Raw genomic sequence first — 19,563 nt, forward strand, 5'->3', positions numbered from 1 at the left:
ACAGACCAAGCTGTCAGGAGAAGCCAGCCTGGTCTGTTCAGACCTTTTATACCAGTGGTTTCCAAACTTTTTAGCTCAAGACCTAAAAGAGAAAACACATGTTTGGGACCCAAACTAGTGAAAATAGCAGATCTACATGATACACAATGCCTCGCTTCCCGCCGCATTGTGAGCTTGTAGACCTGGTATTTGTTTTCTAATTTAGGGAAGTTGTTTGATTATGTTTATTTTATTCATGACGTTTCAGAAAAATGTTTGAATCTCTTATCAAAATGTGTATTTTTCCCCCCTTTTTAATATTTTGAAAATCTTTTAATAATGACAAAATTTAGGAAACTAAAGAGATATTCACTCGCGAGTCGCGACCTGCGAAAATTGATCTGCGACCTACTAATGGGTCCCGACCCACTGTTTGGTTTAGACTTTGCTTTAGACCACAAATGAAATCGGTGCCTTTAAAAGCTCTGCTCAGGTGCTTTGTTGGCCAGACGGGGGTCGTGGGAAGAGACTGGTTCTTCTAACGCAAGCAGTGAAATGATCCCAGCTGCCATCTGGAGGTGAGTTAAAGGGACAGCTGCTTGTAGAAGTGTCCCGGGTTCACTTCCACCGGGAGGAGGATAAAGGAACTTTGCCCCCCTGCAGAGATGCATGGGTTTCCTTCTCTTTAAATAAATCCTGCATCGTGGCTACGGGTGTGCTGCCTTTTTTCTTCACCAGTTCACCTCTAAGCCCCCCTGCATTCCTGAAAGTTTAGATGGATCAATCAGTACTTTAGTGCAAACAGGAACAGATCTCTCTCTCCCAAAGCTAGAAACCAGAAAACATGGAAATTATTTCAAGCGCCCATTTTTTTTAATGCTATTCAAACTGCTTTCTTAGAGCGAATTTCTGGTTCAGAAGTGAAGAGGGAAAAAGGCTGTATATACATACAGTATTTTATTTGGAACGCTCGAATGCCATGATGATGATTTAGGCTTTCTCACTTTCTCACTTTGTGTGTCATCTGATAAATAACAAATATACTAGCATGTAGTAATTTTAAACATCGCCTAATGTTATGTTAAACTGAGGTGTGTTTTTATTTGTGTTGCTTGTTGTATTATTTAAATATTTGGAATTCCCAAAATGAATGGAAACGTACGTACAGTAGTTCCTGGAGCACAGCAGCAACCCCGTGCCTTTTCCTCTCTTGTTTTGCTGCTTTTGTCTGTTGGTACTAGTGTAATGGAATGCGTGGAATGTACTTGGCTAGTTATCAGGTCGGCCATCTTGGAGTTCACTGGAGTTCTGCGGTAACAGTCAGAGAGTAAACCCTGTGTGCATTGAAAAGTAAGGTTGTTTGCATTGTAAATACGGAGGGGGCTTAGTTACCTCGGCCCTTGTTCCTGCTTCAATTCCTGACCACCACAGCCAAAGGGCCAGCATGGGGAGCAGCATATGTGACCTATTTGTTGTGTGTGTAGGCTCTGCGGATTGAGGATGTTTAAGTATATAGATTTATTTCACTATCTCTCTCTCTCTCACCACTGGAAAGTGGTGTAAAGTAACAAAGTACATTTACTCAAGTACTGTAACTTGAGGTTCTTGTATTTATATTAGTATTTCCAATTTCCAATACCTTTAACTCTTCTCCACTACTTCTCAAAGGCAAATATTGTACTTTTAAGCCCTTTGCACACAGGACAGTTGCGTTTTTTTTCGTTTGCGGCATGAATAAAACGCATTGGATTTGGTGTGCAAGGCTGTGCGGAATCGGCGCTGCGGATCCAAAAAGGAGTCATAAAAGGAGTGATGAGTTTTTTACCGCATGCGACAAGACACACGAATCGAACTGGGTTCGATCGAGAAAAAAACGCACGGCGGCAGCCACTCGTCGCACGGCTAATTCGGAGCCGGTGTGCATGAGGTCATAGAGAATCATTGTTTTCTTTTCAAAAAATTATATTGTCCGTTTTATCCGTGCGGTTAAACGCGCCTGTGTGCAAAGGGCTTTACTCCCCTATTTACTTAGTAGATTTTGATTATTTTTACAAAACATGCAGTAACCAGTTCAGCCTTAGACTAAAAATCTATTGAAAACAGCCGATCTACAAGCTGACAATGCAATGCGACGCAATGTGAGCTTGTAGATTTGCTATTTTCAATAGATTTTTATACTTTTGAAAACTTAGTTGAAATGTGAAATGGGACATTCTGAAAGTAGTGCAGCATTGATACTTTTACTTAAGTAAAAAAAAATGGTGAGTACTTTTTCCACTACTGCTCTTTTCCAAATGGAGTGAGCTCAATGTGGCTGTTGAGATGTGCGGGTCTTTTCACAGGCTTCGCTGTTTGTCCGCAATAAATGGTCTCATTGTGTTTCAAAACGTCTTGGGCGATGACGCAAACCCAGTCTGGAAGAGAAAACACGCCTGGAATGTGCAAAAAAATCAACCTTTAGGATCCTCAGTAAGAGGAAATGCGGGGGGGGGGGGGGGGAGTGTAATCTGGCCTTCTATCGTCTGAGGCATAATTAATTACCGTAAGAATCAGAACAGTCATCTTCCCTGACAACTTGAATGGAAGTTGAGGTTTTTGGGTACCCTATTTTCTCTCTCAAAGCTAAAGTTGTTTTGTGGTTTTTATTTGTCCACTGTTATTTGGCAGTTCTTCAATAGTTTAAGTAGCTGGTGAATATAAACAAAGTATAAACAAAGTAAACCCCAAATGATGACGGATGCGTGTCACAGTGCCTGTCTGGTGTTTTAATATCCCTCCCTGGCCAAAAGGTTATCCGTTCCCTGTCCCTTTTCCTGCCTCTGAAAAGGATGGATGCCCCATTCTACATGTCTCCTACTGGCACAGACTGAGAAGCCCTTATCCACTGGCCCAATAATGCAGTCAGTGTGGTGCCTAGAATCAAATGCTTCCTGTGTCTTTTTATGGCCCGAGTTGACTCACTGCGCTGCTCCCAAGGTTAATGTTTGATGGAGGAGAGATGAGGAGCCAGAGAATTCACAGAGCTGCACTCTTCTCCATCTCTGGCACTGTGGGGGTGCAGAGGGCTGACGAGCCTCTACTTTATCTGAATTAGCAAGTGAGTGGTAATTAAGTGTCTCCATTAGCTAGCCTATGTCAATTTTATGTCCAGCAAAAAGACTGCCCTTTTTCCATTGCACATTGCATTGATGATGTAACCCTTTCATTGTATGTGTGCAAACCTGACTATGTATTAGTGTTGGGCATGAACCTACTTGCAACCAGACTTTTGTGCAATTGAGACGTGGCCTTGCTTTAGCTATCATACCACGAGTAAGCCGTTCTGTCTATAGATGAAGCCATGGTAATCTACCTTAAGAATCCATTGTATAAATATATTGCCTGTCATCAATATTAACTCATTTAGTGCCACCCTAGTCACCACTAGAGGGCGCCCAGTGGCCATAGAAAATCCCATAGAGATATGCTGGTATATGCAGAAGCCCTGCAGCCATGACTTGCCTGAACACTTTCCTTTGTGCATGTACAGGAAGAGGATGAAGTTAGCTTGAAGTTAGCTATTGGCTACCAAGCATTTTAGAAGCCTTATTTTCGTCAACTTAGCCATGATTAAACCTTGCACACCTCATGCATGGGAAAAAAACAGAGAAGAATGAGCTCTAAAAAATCCAATGCAATCCTGGATTGCATTGGAGTGGATTTTGCAGTTTGTTCACAGCTTTCAAACAAAAAAATCCGATTGGAAATCCGTTCAGGCATTCTTGAGATAATCGCCATTATGTTTTACATGTTATGTAAACAAACATGGCTGCCCTGTATGTTAGATGGGGTTGTATGGGGGTGGAACATGCAAAATCGCGATTGAAATCATGTTCACTAGATTTGATGGGGTCCAAAAAAAAAATTCATTTTTTTTTTTTATTTTTTTTTAATATCCCGAACTAGTTCGGGATAGGCACTCTGGGATGCGATAATATATCCCGAACTAATTCGGGATAGGCACTCAATGAGTTAATATTAATGATGCCCTGTTAGAGAGATCACTGTGATGCCAGGGGGAACAAATCCCTTTTTTGCCCATATATGGAGATATGGAGATCCCTGTGATGCCAGTCCCTCATCCACACAACGGTAGAAAATAAGCAACATGATCAGTTATAACTCTTGATTTAGCCACTTTCATGGGTTAGTTTTCTACCTTTGCTTTTGTTGCGACCGTCAGGTAGCAGTTACTATCAAAACCTGGCCTTCCGTCAGTCAGTCCATCAGTCCCTCCGTCTGTCTGTCCATCACGTCACGTCACACTTTTGGCCCTACTCTTATCTCCGGCACCGTTGCCCCTTCCATGCCAAACTTTGCACACACACTCCTTGGTTGGCAAATCACAACCTCCGCCTCTCATTTCTCACATGCCCTTGTTCTAGCGCCACCATGAGGCTTCTTTTTGCTGACAACATTAATGGACACTGCTCCTATAGATCTTGCCTAAAAATCACACAAAGTTGTACAGTACACTATCTCGCAACTTATGTCAGCAACAGCAACATGCATCTGTACCATTTCCCATATTCCCTCCTGATAGGCAATGATTGCCTTCTAAAGTTTGCTGGATTGCTCCCTTTTCAACATAATTCCACAAATCATGAACACCACATGCCTTTTCTTTGCAATTAGTGACGCATATTCCCTCAACACATAGGCACACATGCCACTTAAAATCTTCACATCTACCTCCACATGGGCTAGCGCCACCATTTGGCCGATTCTTGCAAAACACATATTTTGCCACTGCCCCTACTGACTTCGCACACAAATCACGCGAAGCGGTAGACATTATCTCTAAACTCAGTAATCCCACTTGAAGGCCAATTTGTGTATACATGCGACCTGACGGACACTTATCTCCCGATTAGAGAGTCTTACTGGTGATATAATACAATGATACTGTATCATGCAAATTAACAAGTTCAAGTCTGATATGTATCAAACATTGGCATTTTTGTCGATGTAGAATGTGTTGTTATGGATCCAGTTGTGGCACAGATGCACATAAATAGGCTAAATATGGTTCTATATAGACTCTGTAAATGTATTAGAGATGAACGTCTGCACCGGGGTAGATCATGATCATCATGATTTACTTGAGTCCAGAAGTGGGGATGTGCGCACGCTGACTACATCTGCAGATTAAACCTTTTCCAGTTATATCATAAATGCTTTGTCATCTTAAGATTGCTTGGAGGCTTGAGTTGCTCCTTGTATATTTGAATTTATCGTCTTGCTATACCAATGTGATGCTAGCTGCTATGGTAGCTAAACACATGTACTGTTGAAAGTTAACGCTTAAGGCGTAGGTGGGTGGTTACTTCTATGTAGGTAACTCCTTAGGTCTGCTATCTTCATTATAAAAAGTATAGCGTTAGTTCATGCAGGACATGGCAGTCGCAAATGCAATTGAACTGCTCTTGTATACCTGCAGGGGGACTTTGCATAGCTTTCCCTGATTTTGCTTAGCATGCTGCTTAGCAAAATTAGGGAATATTTTAAAGAGCAGATCCGTTAATGCCAAGTTTAACTGTATTCCAGTTGTTGCAAAAAATGGCTAAATCTACTCTGGCGTGAGTGTTCCTGACTGAATTAATATTATCCTCACTGAATTGATATCAAGGTGTTTAGTATATTTTATTTTGTGCATATTGCCTAGCCCTACAACATCTTGTACCCATGTTGAGTTTTGTACAACACATGGACAGCACAAGCACATCATGGGATCCAGCAGCAGCCCTTGTTTGTTTCACTATTCATCTGTTAGTCTGTTACACTCACTCCTTTACTCTCTGTTGTTGGCTCTGTCCATGGCCCTGTGTGCGAGTCCTGCTTCCCGTAGTCTGCTCTTGTGATAGGCCAAGTTCAAATCCCCTCAGACCTGTGAAAAAATGCTAATAAACTGCTTAAATGTGGGAAAACTGAAGAATCAGCTTTGTCAGTCCTGACTATGCCAATGCTTGATTTCAGATCGATTGTCCAACACACTGAGGAGAGGGGGAAAAAGGATGCTCGCAGACAATGTTTACTCAATTTTATAGTAGAATTGGCATAAATACTAGCAATCTCTTAACTCATTGAGTGCCAATCCCGAACTAGTTCGGCTTTATTAGCGTATCGTAGTGTGCCGATCCCGAACAAGTTCGGCTTTAAAAAAAAAAAAAAAAAAAAAAAAAATTTTTTTTTTTTTTTTTGAAAAAAATTTTTTTGAATTTTTTTTTTTTTTTTTTGGACCCCATCAAATCTGGTGAACATGATTTCAATCGCGATTTTGCATGTTCCACCCCCATACAACCCCATCTAACATACAGGGCAGCCATTTTTGTTTACATTACATGTAAAACATAATGGCGATTATCTCAAGAATGCCTGAACGGATTTCCAATCGGATTTTTTTGTTTGAAAGCTGTGAACAAACTGCACAAATCCACTCCAATGCAATCCAGGATTGCATTGGATTTTTTAGAGCTCATTCTTCTCTGTTTTTTTCCCATGCATGAGGTGTGCAAGGTTTAATCATGGCTAAGTTGACGAAAATAAGGCTTCTAAAATGCTTGGTAGCCAATAGCTAACTTCAAGCTAACTTCATCCTCTTCCTGTACATGCACAAAGGAAAGTGTCCTTTCCTTTGTAAAAAAAGTCATGGCTCCAGGGCTTGGGCATGCATTACCAGCATATCTCTATTATTCTCTGGTCACTGGGCGCCCTCTAGTGGTGATAGGCTGGCACTCAATGAGTTAAATTGCTGCCAACAGCACTTAGCGTTTTTTGTTGTAGTATATGTTCTGGGAATCGTATCGCAGACAGTAGTGGTAAGTATGAGCGGCACTCTAGAGAGAGAAGCTTTGGAGCAGGGTTTTGCTGTAGAACCTCTCTGCAGAGAAACATAGATGGTGTGAAATCATGTTATTAATACCAGGCAGATTGAAGCCTCGTCATGACTCCTTGTTAGCAGTGTTCGCCCCTCATGGGGAAAAAAAAATCATAGCCTACTCAGTCTGCCGAAAAGCTGTGGGCTTTCAGTGAGGTTTCTCTGTTTCTATCCCTTCTAAACTGATGTGGGTTGGCAAGGGATATTATTATTTTTTGAACCTCTTAAAAATGTGTTTATAAATTTAGCGTTAAAGGAGCTATAGTCAACTTTTTCATTGTAGGGCCGGCACTTTGTTTACATCCTAGTCTATAGACTAGAATGTAAACAAAGTGTCAGTCCTACAATGGCCAAAATTATTATTTTATCATTATTTTACGCTTTTTGTTGTAATTTTTGAATAGAAACACATATATGAAGCTTATTTTTTAATAAAATATTTTCGAAACATTATTTTTATTTTAGCATCCGTTTTTCAAGAAAAAGTTGACTATAGCTCCTTTAAATATAGCTTTCCCAAGAGGGAAGTTTGATCCCACGAACCCTGTTTGAAACTAGAAATCAGCTGCTGTTTGACCGTACTTCAATCATTTGCTGTTGCACAAAAACACTGCCACTTTCTGCTGCTTCAAGTTTGTTAATTCTGCTTCAGATTGTTATATTTACTATTCAGTTGTGATTAGATTAGAAGAAAGAGGCTAGGTCTTAAGTGTTTCTAAACAGTTGCTCCTAGAGTCATGTTTCTTCCCTGTCTCGGTTGTGTCTCTGTCGGTGGTGATTTAGAACAACAAATAGTAATTGTGAAACTGTGAACTAGGGATGTCGGCGGTTAACCGGTTAGCCGACCGCTAAGAAATAACCGGTTATGCTTAACGCCCGGTTACACGGTTAATTTTCATAACAATATTATCGCATTGTCCTGGTCCTGGAAAGTGATGTTTGACTATGGGGATGTGATTTTGTTAAACAGACTGCTGGTTTGGTGTCGCGCACTGCTGTGTTTTCATTTCCTCCTCCTCCTCGCCTTGCAAAGCTCGCTTGGAAATCAAATGGCAGCGCCGTCGCGCCCGATGATTTGGTCAAGATTGGCGATAAAACACGTATACGTATCCCTCCTCGTCAACATCAGTGATGTCAAATCACATCAATGCGGTCAGAGAGCAGTGGCAAACTTTACCGTGAAGCTGCAGTGTGGAGCAGAGCTAACCGTGAAACGAAACTTCGCCACCGTTGTGATGCACGACACATGCAGAAAAGATGATTTGATAGATAGCCAAAGATATTATTATGCCAAGGTACTATATTAGTGTTGTCGTGGCCGTGGGGAAAGGCTTCCGAGGTGATTTATCCAACCAGAATACACTGTGCCGTGTGCCCTGTCGCCAAACGGCATCGCGATGAGAAGAGAGAACGCTGCTCAGTTATCCGGAACGTTTGTCCAAAACACACTTTTTATGTGTAGGAGTGCTTGGTGGATGTTATCCCGGGGGCGGGGGCGATCATGTCTTTGGCGAGTAGAGTATTTTGCATCCGCATCTCAACTGCACAGCAAAAAAATAATAATAATTAAAAAACGTTAATTAACCGGTTACCAAATTAACCGTTAGTGACATCCCTACCGTGTGTGTGTGTGTGTGTGTGTGTGTGTGTGTGTGTGTGTGTGTGTGTGTGTGTGTGTGTGTGTGTGTGTGTGTGTGTGTGTGTGTGTGTGTGTGTGTGTGTGTGTGTGTGTGTGTGTGTGTGTGTGCGATCCGTGCACTATGGATTACATGGCAGTATATGGAGAAGTTCAGCCTGAATGTGGCCATTTTTAAAAAGCAGCAAATGAGTTAATCCAGAGCAGTAAGCAAGGACAGCACAAGGACAGTCCAATAGGATGCCAAGTCAAAAATGGCATGGCATCCATCTATATATACGGTAAATTACATTTTAGCCTTTTGCGTAAGCCTGTACGGTCATCGAGGGTAGGCAAGGGTATAACAAGGAATCCCGCTGAAGCTCCAGGACGAAGGCTCACTTGACATCGCCTTACACTGCTGTAGACAATAACTTAATACAGGCCATGAAAGGAACTAGACTTTGTTTTGTTCCATTCAGTTTTGGCCCATCTTTGTTCACTAGGGATGTGAATAGAGAGGGCCAGTGTGTTGGTTTGGTTACACTGCAGAACAACAAGTGAAAAATTGTAAGGGTTGTTGATCATGATCCTGCTGATATCTGTTTCACAACCTGGTGAGCATGCATTGTTAATGTACACACACACGTTTAAATGGTCACCGATCAGTGTAGCGTTCCTATTTACAGATCATAATAAATTACATGTTTTTAATTTTGCAATGCAAAGTCAATATCTTTAATGTTCAAAACTATTATAGCAGAAACTATAGCGGAATATTGAAGAATACAGTGACTTGAGCATGTGTGACCTGATTATTGTAGTGTGCAGTTTCCAATGTGGTGGACAATCACCTCTGGTGTCATCTATCCTCGATTGTGTTTTAGTTTTTTTTTAAGCTGGTGTCGTCGAGGTCGCCTCTAGGAGTCAAGTCTACTACTGTGTGTGTGTGTGTGTGTGTGGGTGTGTGTGTGAAAGAGAGATGCCTTATTGTGACGTAATGCTGACTCAGACGTGGTGCTAGTGCGACAACAGCTGCCTGTCTGCTGCTGGCGGTGGAGGAAGGCCTGATTTATACTTTGTTGCGTGCCGGTGTCGCGTGCTAAAAATAGCAGATCTGCAAGCTCGCTGTATACTAGGTCGGCCATTTTCGACGCGCCACACACACACCAGCGTGTGCCGAAGTATAATAAAATCGGGCTGAACGCTGGTTTGCACAGGATGGTTGGCTAGGGGAGAGAGAGAGAGAGAGAGGGAGAAGGAAGGAAAGAGGGAGAGGGAGGGACGTTGTGTGGGAAATGAGGTAGGTTGTACCAAAATAGAACGGTAACAGATTGTCTTTTTATTTACCATCATACCACACACATTGATTTGACAGCATCCTATTTATGGCTGCTCCTCTGTACGTCTTCAGAGGTTTGCACCACCTGGATGTTGTTGACCTGTTATGTAGCCTCTGGTAGCGGAGGATGTCAAGCACACTGAATTATATCACTGCATTGGTTTATATACTATGTATACTGCGTGAGGTCATGGCCTGACAGCAGTGGTGGAAAGTACTGTGCTTAAGTAAACTTTTGAGGTATTTGTACTTGAATATGTCCTCTTTCCAATACTTTTACTTCTACGCCACTCGGAACCAACTGTTGTTGTACTTTAACTCCACTACATTTATTTATGAACATATTAGTTACTCTGTATGTTGACTATTATTACAAAATATACATTAAAGGAGTAGTTCACCCCCAAAATGACTTTTTTTCTATTGATTAGTCACGCCATGGAGACTAGAGTTCAATAATATTTTTCGTTTTTTGTCGCATTCCTAAGACAAAAATGTGATAACAATAAATTTACCCCCATTCGTTCCGGATTGGAATCAATGGGGATCCGGAATCCGGAATCAATGGGGGTAAATTTACTCGAATCAAATTTTTGTCTTAGGAATGTGACAAAAACCAAAATCTACTCTCCATGGCTTGACTAATCAATAGAAAAAAAGTCATTTTGGGGGTGAACTACTCCTTTAACCGCTTCAACCCTCTATATGCAATATTTGAATACTTTTTCCACCACTGCCTGACTTTCTTTTTTTTTGTTTTTGCGTTTTCAGGCCCAAATCGCATTCCTGCAGGGGGAGAGGAAAGGCCAGGAGAATCTGAAGAAGGACCTTGTCAGGAGGATCAAAATGCTGGAGTATGCCTTGAAGCAGGAGAGGTGGGTGCCTGATCATACCATCTGCTAACACCTGCATCTCCTAATGGACCACTTCACCCACTTTCATCTTCATATAATTGGTCCTCACTAGTGCTCATGATACATCTTTCTACTCTGCCTGTGTCTCATAGGAGCAGTGTTTAATTTTGACTGCAAATTCATATACTGTGTATTTGCCGTTCAACTATAAAATATATATTGTTTTTAATGATGAATGCATTGTAATTAGGCTACGCTCCCAAATCCATATTATTATCGTCTGTTCGCATATAGAATGAGTCCCGCGGCGCAGCCAATCTGGAAGATGCAGGTTGGAACGTCATTTTATGGAGCATGTTTCACATTATCAGCGGGGATGGGCGACATAAAGTCGTCAAAAAAGTTCTGTCCCCCGACGGACGAAAGACAGCGGAGTACATGGCAGGGGTTGACACTAAGGTCTCAGAGGCACTATGAAAATAATCATAGACCTGGTTGCTTGTTTCTCTCTCACAAACAAAACCTGGCAACACGGACAGCAGACGAGTCGGAGATGTACACAGAACGCTAACATGCAGACTACAGTGGACACAGTGACACACATGCTGCTCTTGATTAAATGCATTATGTAGCGCAATAGTGTGGATGTGTGTGGCTGGCTACCAACAGGGAGTTGATAGCACGGAAATATTAGACGCTTCGCACGGAAAATAGACGATTCGCGGACATTTTTAGCGCTTTAGCGCTGGAGCTCTCCTTCAGCAGCCTTTGCTATAGATTTTGGCACTTTTACGGGAATAGTTCTGTCTTCTTTCACTTTCTCCCCACCGTAAAGCGTGTGCATTAATCTGGCCATGCTTTAGCATAATGTGAGTTTGCACGCCTTGTAGATTAGCTGTTTTCGACTGCTAGCTCACGTAGCCACTGCTTTTACAGTCTATGAGGAGCCACTGGTTGCACGTTCGTTCAGTGAGTGTGTGTGTGTGTGTGTCTGTCTGTGGAGGCGGAGGGATGGACTTGGGAGCGAGAGTGAGATAGAGAGACGGAACACTAGCCCCGTTCAAGTAGGCACAGATCTCATTAGTGTAACTCAAAATGTGCACTTGCCCTGTCGGGCAACCCAGTAGCAAACTTCACCTGCCCGACCTCTTTTTTTACTTGCCCCGGGCAGTCGGGCAACCGTTAGTGTCAATCCCTGCATGGGTATGGCAGATACCATATCTTGGCTACAGGGGAAAATAATAAAATGTACTTCTTAAAATAAATTCAACATGCCTGTTGCTAAGGATTGGTAACATGACTGGTGTCTTGCATGTGTGCCTTCGCACATGCAAGACACCAGTCATGTTGCCATACCTTAGCTTTTGCTGAACTGATGCTGCTGGCTCTGGAGCGGCGCAGCAGACTATAGGAGGAGGAACTTTTTTGTGATATTTGTGATGAGCGAGTGTGTAGTCGTGGTCTCTGACTGGACAGTAACAGTTTATTAAATAATATAAATAATATAGGTCTGACTGCAGTGACTCGCTGCCGGCTGCACACGCATCCTGCAAGTTTATGCGTCTGGAAAATAGCCGATCACAAAATAAACTAACTGAATAAATAAATGAACTGACGCCACTGTCATAGGCAGTCTGTGATTTCTCTGGAAGTCACAATCATACAGTAAAGTAGCCTTGCATTATGGCTTTAAGTTAGCCAGTTAAGGAAAGGCACAATATGTACTCACATTGGCTGTTAAAGTTCCACCATTCTTCTTCCCAGGAGTAACGCATACTGTATGTCCAATATGTCCCCCTTCGAAAAGTGAACCTTTTTCATTTAATAATAACTGACAGACAAACACACACCATTCCTCTCGGGGGAGGGAGAGGGGGTTCTATGACCAACGTCATCGTATTCTCCCATATTGTTTTTTTTTTTTTTTTTTTTTTTTTTTACACAGCTGCGAAAACGATACGCAAACGCACTAATCCACTTCCAGACCCGAATAAAAAAAAAAAATCGGATTAGGTCATAAAAACGTGTCTCTGTGTGTCAATATGGCCGTATCAGTAGTAAAAACTAGTGGCCTCAGGGGCATTCGTCCTTGTGTAAAAATACCATTATGCACCTTAAGTTAAAGGAGCTATAGTCAACTTTTTCTTGAAAAACGGATGCTAAAATAAAATGTCAGACCGACACTTTGTTTACATTCTTGTCTATAGACTAGGATGTAAACAAAGTGTCGGCCCTACAATGAAAAGGTTGACTATAGCTCCTTTAAATCCCTGCCACCTATAGAACTGAAGAACAGTACATATGCAGCCTGATTTTCTGATCATCCAGCTACTCAACACGTGCTGTCCAGGCATACGTAGTTATATCAAAGCTTTCTGTGGATGTAAAAATGAAAATCTAGCTCTATCAAACAGACTAGGAGACGAGAGCATGTCTCTATAAACTGGAGTGAGTTGAGGGATGAAGTAATGGAGCAAGAGATTAAATTGTCAATTTAGGAATTTAGCAGACGCTTATCCAGAGCAACTTACAAAGTGCAAGATTAGAAATTTAGCAGACGCTCTCATCCAGAGTGACTTGGAAAGTCAAGATTGGACTAAACAGCACAAAATCTTGTCAGTTATATAGAGTGCAAACTGCAAAGAAAACACGTTTTAGTGTCTGAACAAGTAAACAACATACATCTGAATATTTAAATACATGATAATAATGCCTATAAATAAATGGGCAAATAAGGAGGAGTTCTAGTGGATAAAATGGAGACCCAAGAGAGTGTAGCTTTCAGACTGCAGTGGAAGATGGGAAGTGTGTCTGCAGTCCTCATGACCAGGGGTGGTCATTCAGAGTTCATTGATTCCACAGCCTGGGAGGCAGGAGGGGGAAGAGACTAGGAGCTTTGGCCAGGGTGTGTTCGGTGCAGTGGTGGAAAGTAACTAAGTGCATTTACTTAAGTGCATTTCGATACCAACACTCTTTTGTACTTTTACTCAATTACAATTTTAATTCTGGACTTTTACTTTACAGTATTTCCACAATGCAGTATTGATACTTTTACTTAAGTTAAATGTGTGAGTACTTTTTCCACCACTGGTTCGGGGATGGGAGAGACAGTCGTTCTGTCTATGCCTCTTGAAGTGTGCCGGGGCGGATGTGGATTATATCCTTGCAGGTTGTGGGGGGAGCATGTCCTTGGCTGCCTTGTAGGTTATCACCCGATCCCCCTGGAGAAACCCAGTTGTTTTGATGTCTGTGGATGAGGGCATGCATTGGAAGGACAGCTGTCCGACCCATACACGGCACTGTGCATCAAGGTCGGGGACCAAAGGCAGAGGAGAGCCCTCTCCAGTGCAATGACCATGACCATGTCACCTTCGCAGTTCTGTTTTTCTCCTCAAAAACGTCTGGAATATGTAGTCTGCGCCAGCCTGTCAATGCCACACACAATGAGGTCCCCGTCGCATTAGAAAATGACAGAGCACAGCATTTTCTTCCCCTGACTCACCACATGGATGCACATTGGGGCTCTTTTTTTTTTCTTTCTCCCAACACATTGTAATATAACTTCAGCGTGCAGCATTTTGCTGCAGCATCAAGGTCATTTAAGCAGCCAATCCCCACATGTGTAGGAGCCACAAAAGGCTCAATATAGGCTATTGACTAAAAGCCTGAGTTATACTTGGTTGCACACCATGTCGCGCACAGGAAAATAGCAGATCTGCAAAGCTCGGAACACACTGTGTTCTGAGTTTGTAGATTGGCTCTTTTCGGTGTGTGACACTGACCTGTAACTAAATACAAATGACCCTTAAAAACGTAAGGCGTGACGGGGAGATAGCCAGGTAATTGGTCAGTAGCACATGCCCTCTGTTTACCTCTGCCTTAAGCAAGGCAGCCTTAAGCAAGCCAGCTCACATCCAGCCTCTCCTGTAGTACTGCTCTGTATCCAACAGTAGCAGGGGTCATCGCCATGTTGGCTTGTGGTAGACATTTTTGTAAAAATTCTATTTTTGCCATGGACATTCACATACAAAACGAGTATTACCAGAAACGCAAAAAGAGATAGCCCTGAATGACCATAACAGGTCTGTAACTCTGAGAGTGTACAAATGTACACTCTATATAGTTATGGGTAGGGATGGAGCTCGTTAATTTTTATTGATAATGAGCACCTTATCGATCATGCTTATCGAGCCCACTATTGAGCATTTTCTGTTATTTTGTGGAAAGACATGAGACACTATCAATTCTGAAGTTTTTTGTAAAATTATACTATAAATTGTATGGTATATAATATAAACTATAGGCTAACATTTCCATGTTTTTTCTTTTTTTTTTACAGTAATGCATAGGCCTATCTATTTTTTCCATTATCTTTTTGTTTGTTTTAAGCAACAACAAAAATCTATGTTTGCACTACATTTGACTAGGGCCTTCAAATACAGTACTTTAACTTAACAGACAGAAGGCAAGTAACCTTTTTATTTTTGGAAAATATTTGAAGAAACTAAATGTGTACTGTCTCTTTAAAAGTGTAATTTATAACGCATAGTACGACGGTGTCACGCAACAAAAAATACCCAATCAACAAGCTCACACAGCGTCTGCTCGCACCTTGTTGTGAGCTTCTAGATCTGCTATTTTCGGTAGACTGAGAAGAAGTCACGCTGGCGACACTACGGATTCATTCGCACAGAGCGATATATTATAACTCCGTGGCAGGGATTTTGAGTATCCCAAACAAATTATTATCAATGGAATCATTCATATTTTCAAGCACCACATACTTTGGGTGGAAGAGAACGGTTGTCGCGCTGCTGCAACAGCCGACGGCCCGACGCTGCCGTTGTTTCAACTCGTCGCAGACATTCAAAGTTATTGCACTTGGGTGGGTCTTATGTGATGCACTATGGACAATTGGTGCCTCCGCATTGTCGAAGTGTTCCCTCCCGAGCATGTAACCGTGGCCGTGCTGCATATAGCCTATTGCATTTAGCTCTCCCCTTGTCTTTTCTAAAATGTAACCAAACTTTTTAGTGTTTCACGAGTTCAACCATTGTTCCACGGCACGCAATGTAGCCTACCTCCCGGCTCCCGTCCCAGCCCCCTATAGCGTGACGTGACGTTATGACGCTTACCCGATAACAGGCTCGACAAGCAAAAGCTTATTGATACTCGGGTCTCGATAAATTCAGAACCGGGTTTGTAATGGACCCGGTTTTCGGACTCCATCCCTAGTTATGGGGGTCCTTGCAAATATAACCTTTGAGAACCACTAGTACTAGTAGACTCCTAATGTGGCACAGTGTTGTAGTAAATCAGTGTCATACACATTCTAAAGACACATGGAGACTTGACATTCAGTAATTGGATATTATGATCAAAATAAGAACATTATAATGGTGTGTAAACGGAATATCCATCGGACAAGACAAAGCCTTTACCACGGACACGTTGATGACCCCTGAACAGTTAAATAGGAATGAAATTGGTGTATGCCTGACTGTATGTGACATTAGCCTCTATAATACAGTGTTTATTATAGGCTAATATTCAGTGAAACCTTCCCTCCCTGGATAAATAAAGGTGGGGGAAAATAAACCTGTGATTGTAGTTATCTGGTTAATTTGAACAGTGATGCTGATGGCTAATGAGGGCCATAGTACAGCAGGATTAGATAAGGGTCAAACAGTCAACTCATGCTAGTGTCTCAATTCCTTACAGTGTAGTATACAGTCTAGTATACACTATACGACTCTTTATAATATACTGTTGGCATTAAATAAATTCACATGACACCTTACCTGGTGGACATCATGATCCGATTTCCAATTGGACAGCTATAGCTTATATTTATTTTTGATTTATTTTATACTTTTCAATAATGGCAAATAGCAGATCTAGTCAATCAGCTAGTTTGCTATTTTCCATGACAAAGTTTACTATAGGGCTTTAGGGTATACTTATTTAGGCTATTATTATATTATTAATATTAATAATATCTATCAAAAACACTATTCAAAAAGTAGCTGATAGTATATTCACTATGAAAATTATCGATAGTTGATTCTAGTTGTGGGCCCGCTGAGAGGCGAGACCAGTATGTTATACCTAATCTTTATAGGTCACGTTTATTCTCCTCCAAAAATTACCAACAGTACAAAGGCAGGACCTTTAGCCAATGAGGAGCAGCGTTCTTGGTGACATCACCACCAACAAGTGCAACCTGATATAAATAACAACACCACCCACATGAAATCTTTGGGAGACATGGAATCTTTTGTAGCATATTCTCCCAAATCTTTATATAGGGGATCTGAGGGATTGAATGTAGGAGAAGTAATGTTGGAGTGCCCGTTGGGCAGATCTTTATGCTCATTTATGTTGGAGTGCCCGTTGGGTAGATCTTTATGCCCATACATGGTGTTCCATGCGAGCCCACACTGTTTCGTAGGAACAGTATTTCTAGTTTATTTAGCTGTTTATGGCTGTAGTGCAAGCGTCTTCAACAGGGAGTCTGGGACCCCTAGGGGGTCCTCAGAGTCCTACAGGGGGTCCTCCAAATCTTTGTGTGATAGGAACCTTTTTTTCTCCTTTTTTATATTGACCACTTGAACCCTAGCGTCCATATTCTGAGAACTTTAGCCAAAAATAGCAGATCTTAAAGCTCACAACGCCTCGCGCTGCCTGCGAGGCGTTGTGAGCTTGTAGATCGACTATTTTTGGCAAAGAGGTTTGGTGTAGAGGGGAAAAAGAGCAGTCTAAGTACAGAGTGAAAGGTCTAGTTTATTAAGTATTGACGGTTCAAGTGGTTAAATATCTGAAAACACAAATTGCCGTGAATCCAAAATACACTGACGATTGTTCTGTCAAACAATGAAACTATATGGAATCTATGAACAGGTTCCCTGCTTCATCTCTCTCTCAACTAAGGGGTCCTTGGCCTGAAAACGTTGAAGACCCCTGCTGTAGTGTATGGTATGGATGGATGGCTGGAATTGGGACGCGGTGTCAGTATTGCCATTCCTCCCGGCATTGTGTGTTAGGAAGGGAGGGACATGAACATGTTCCCACACCTAGTCGCTTTTACACATGGAGTTCCCCTCCCCGGCGGTCTGACTCCGTAGCGTATATTTATATATCCTATTCCTTCCTCCGCCACGGGCCCCACAGCATCAGGAGTGACACATAACCTAGAATGAGGGCTGCTTTCCCTGGTTGCTTGGCAACAGGTCATGTCTCAGAGGCCTCAGATAAAAGGAGTAAGTGGGATAGCCTTCCTGAATGCAGGATGTTCCCAATTTAACAAGGAATTTGATGGTTAAAGATGGATGTCTTCTTGGAGCACTGGTTCCCAAACACTGGGTCGGGACCCATTTGTGGGTCACGGACCGACCATTTTTTATGGGTCACGACTCAAGTAAAAATCCCATTTTCTCTTCCTACAAGTAAGAAGTAGCGAAAATAGCCAATCTAACGCGACGCGTTGTGTGCTTGCAGATTTGCTGGTTTAACTAGTTTGGCTCGTGGGGAGACATAAAATCTCTTTCGGGTCTCAAGCTAAAAGGTTTGGGACTTAGAGGGAGGAGAAGAGGGGGAGGCTGTGGAAGGCGGGACAGTGTGAACTGCAGGGCATGCATGCTTCAGAGTTCATTCCCAGACCTGTGCCTCTGATGTGGGGGTCTCTGATGTGGGACGTGTGCAGTGCACGCACTGCAGTAGCTGTCAACACAAATATACACTGTAAGAACTTCTGTGTAAAATGTACTCTTGAGAGTGTACAAATCTAACCAAATGGACCCGTAAGGGTTCGTTTGGTTACATCTGTAAACTGTCTGAGTTATAAATGGATTTAAAAAAGAATTGTGCTGTCTAGTATACACAGATGTGAGCAGCCGCAAATTTACTAATATTCTGTGTTCTGTTCTAATGCTCTAAATGTATGCGAATAGAATCGCATCCGCAAGTAAAGATGTGAAACAAGCTAATTGGTTCCTGTTAATTAGCCCACATTACTGATCGGATGATGTAACGCAAAACACTGTGCCAGATGCTATGCATAAAGGGTTTTCTCTTAATAGCCTGTTTTCAGACCTTGTTAATCTGCATTGTTCGCTTCTTCTGTCTGTTTTTCCCTCTCATTTTCCTACCTGCAGAGCGAAGTACCACAAGTTAAAATATGGAACCGAGCTGAATCAAGGTGACATGAAGCCTCCAACCTACGACTCGGGTAAGCCTATGGAAAAAGCAAGGCGTCACCAAGGCCTTCACTCCTAAATCACTGCGATTGCTGTGTTCACATACCTCAAATGAAATGTCATCGAGTCATCCCACAGTGTGTGTTAGTCTGCATACTTGCGTACATGTCGAATCCTGTAGTTTCCTGCTCACTAGTTTCATCACTGTGTCTTCTTTTCCCTGGGAACGAAACAGAGGAGTTGTTATGCAATAGCCACTTCCCAAGAAGGAAGATTCATTCAAGTCGAGATCTGCCGTTTGATTTATATTTTTTTTACTGAGCAATGTTAAAGGGATATTTCACTTCCAAAAAACCTTTTGGTTATTTTATCGTCTAATTAGGCTTTTGGGAACACCCAGGACAGTTTTTGAATTGCTTGATTCAGTATTTAGATATATGATATTAATTTGCCACCATTTGCCCCCTTCCTATAGACCGACTTCCTGAGCGACACCCTGTAGAGTGCGCCGCCGCCGCCATTTCTGCGGGGTAAACAGTAGTGTAAAGTAACTTGTAGCCTACATTTACTTAAGTACTGTACTTTTTTGTACAATTTTAAGTATCTGTACTTTACTTGAGTATTTCCCATTTTCAATAATTTTACTTCTACTCCTCCACTGG

At 42.0% G+C, this 19,563-nt stretch overlaps 1 protein-coding gene across 1 annotated transcript in view; it reads left to right on the forward strand.

The window, feature by feature from the left end:
• LOC308296857 (striatin-like) overlaps positions 1–19,563 on the forward strand; it is a 55,427-nt gene that overhangs the window by 13,227 nt on the left and 22,637 nt on the right. The window contains exons 2-3 of the mRNA XM_080740207.1: positions 10,624–10,727; positions 18,860–18,933. Of these exons, the coding sequence (XP_080596333.1) occupies positions 10,624–10,727; positions 18,860–18,933 (178 nt within the window). The remainder of the gene's footprint in view (positions 1–10,623; positions 10,728–18,859; positions 18,934–19,563) is intronic.

This window comes from Nannobrachium achirus (genome assembly GCF_963921795.1).
Source record: "Nannobrachium achirus genome assembly, chromosome: 13".
Taxonomy (NCBI): Eukaryota; Metazoa; Chordata; class Actinopteri; order Myctophiformes; family Myctophidae; genus Nannobrachium; species Nannobrachium achirus.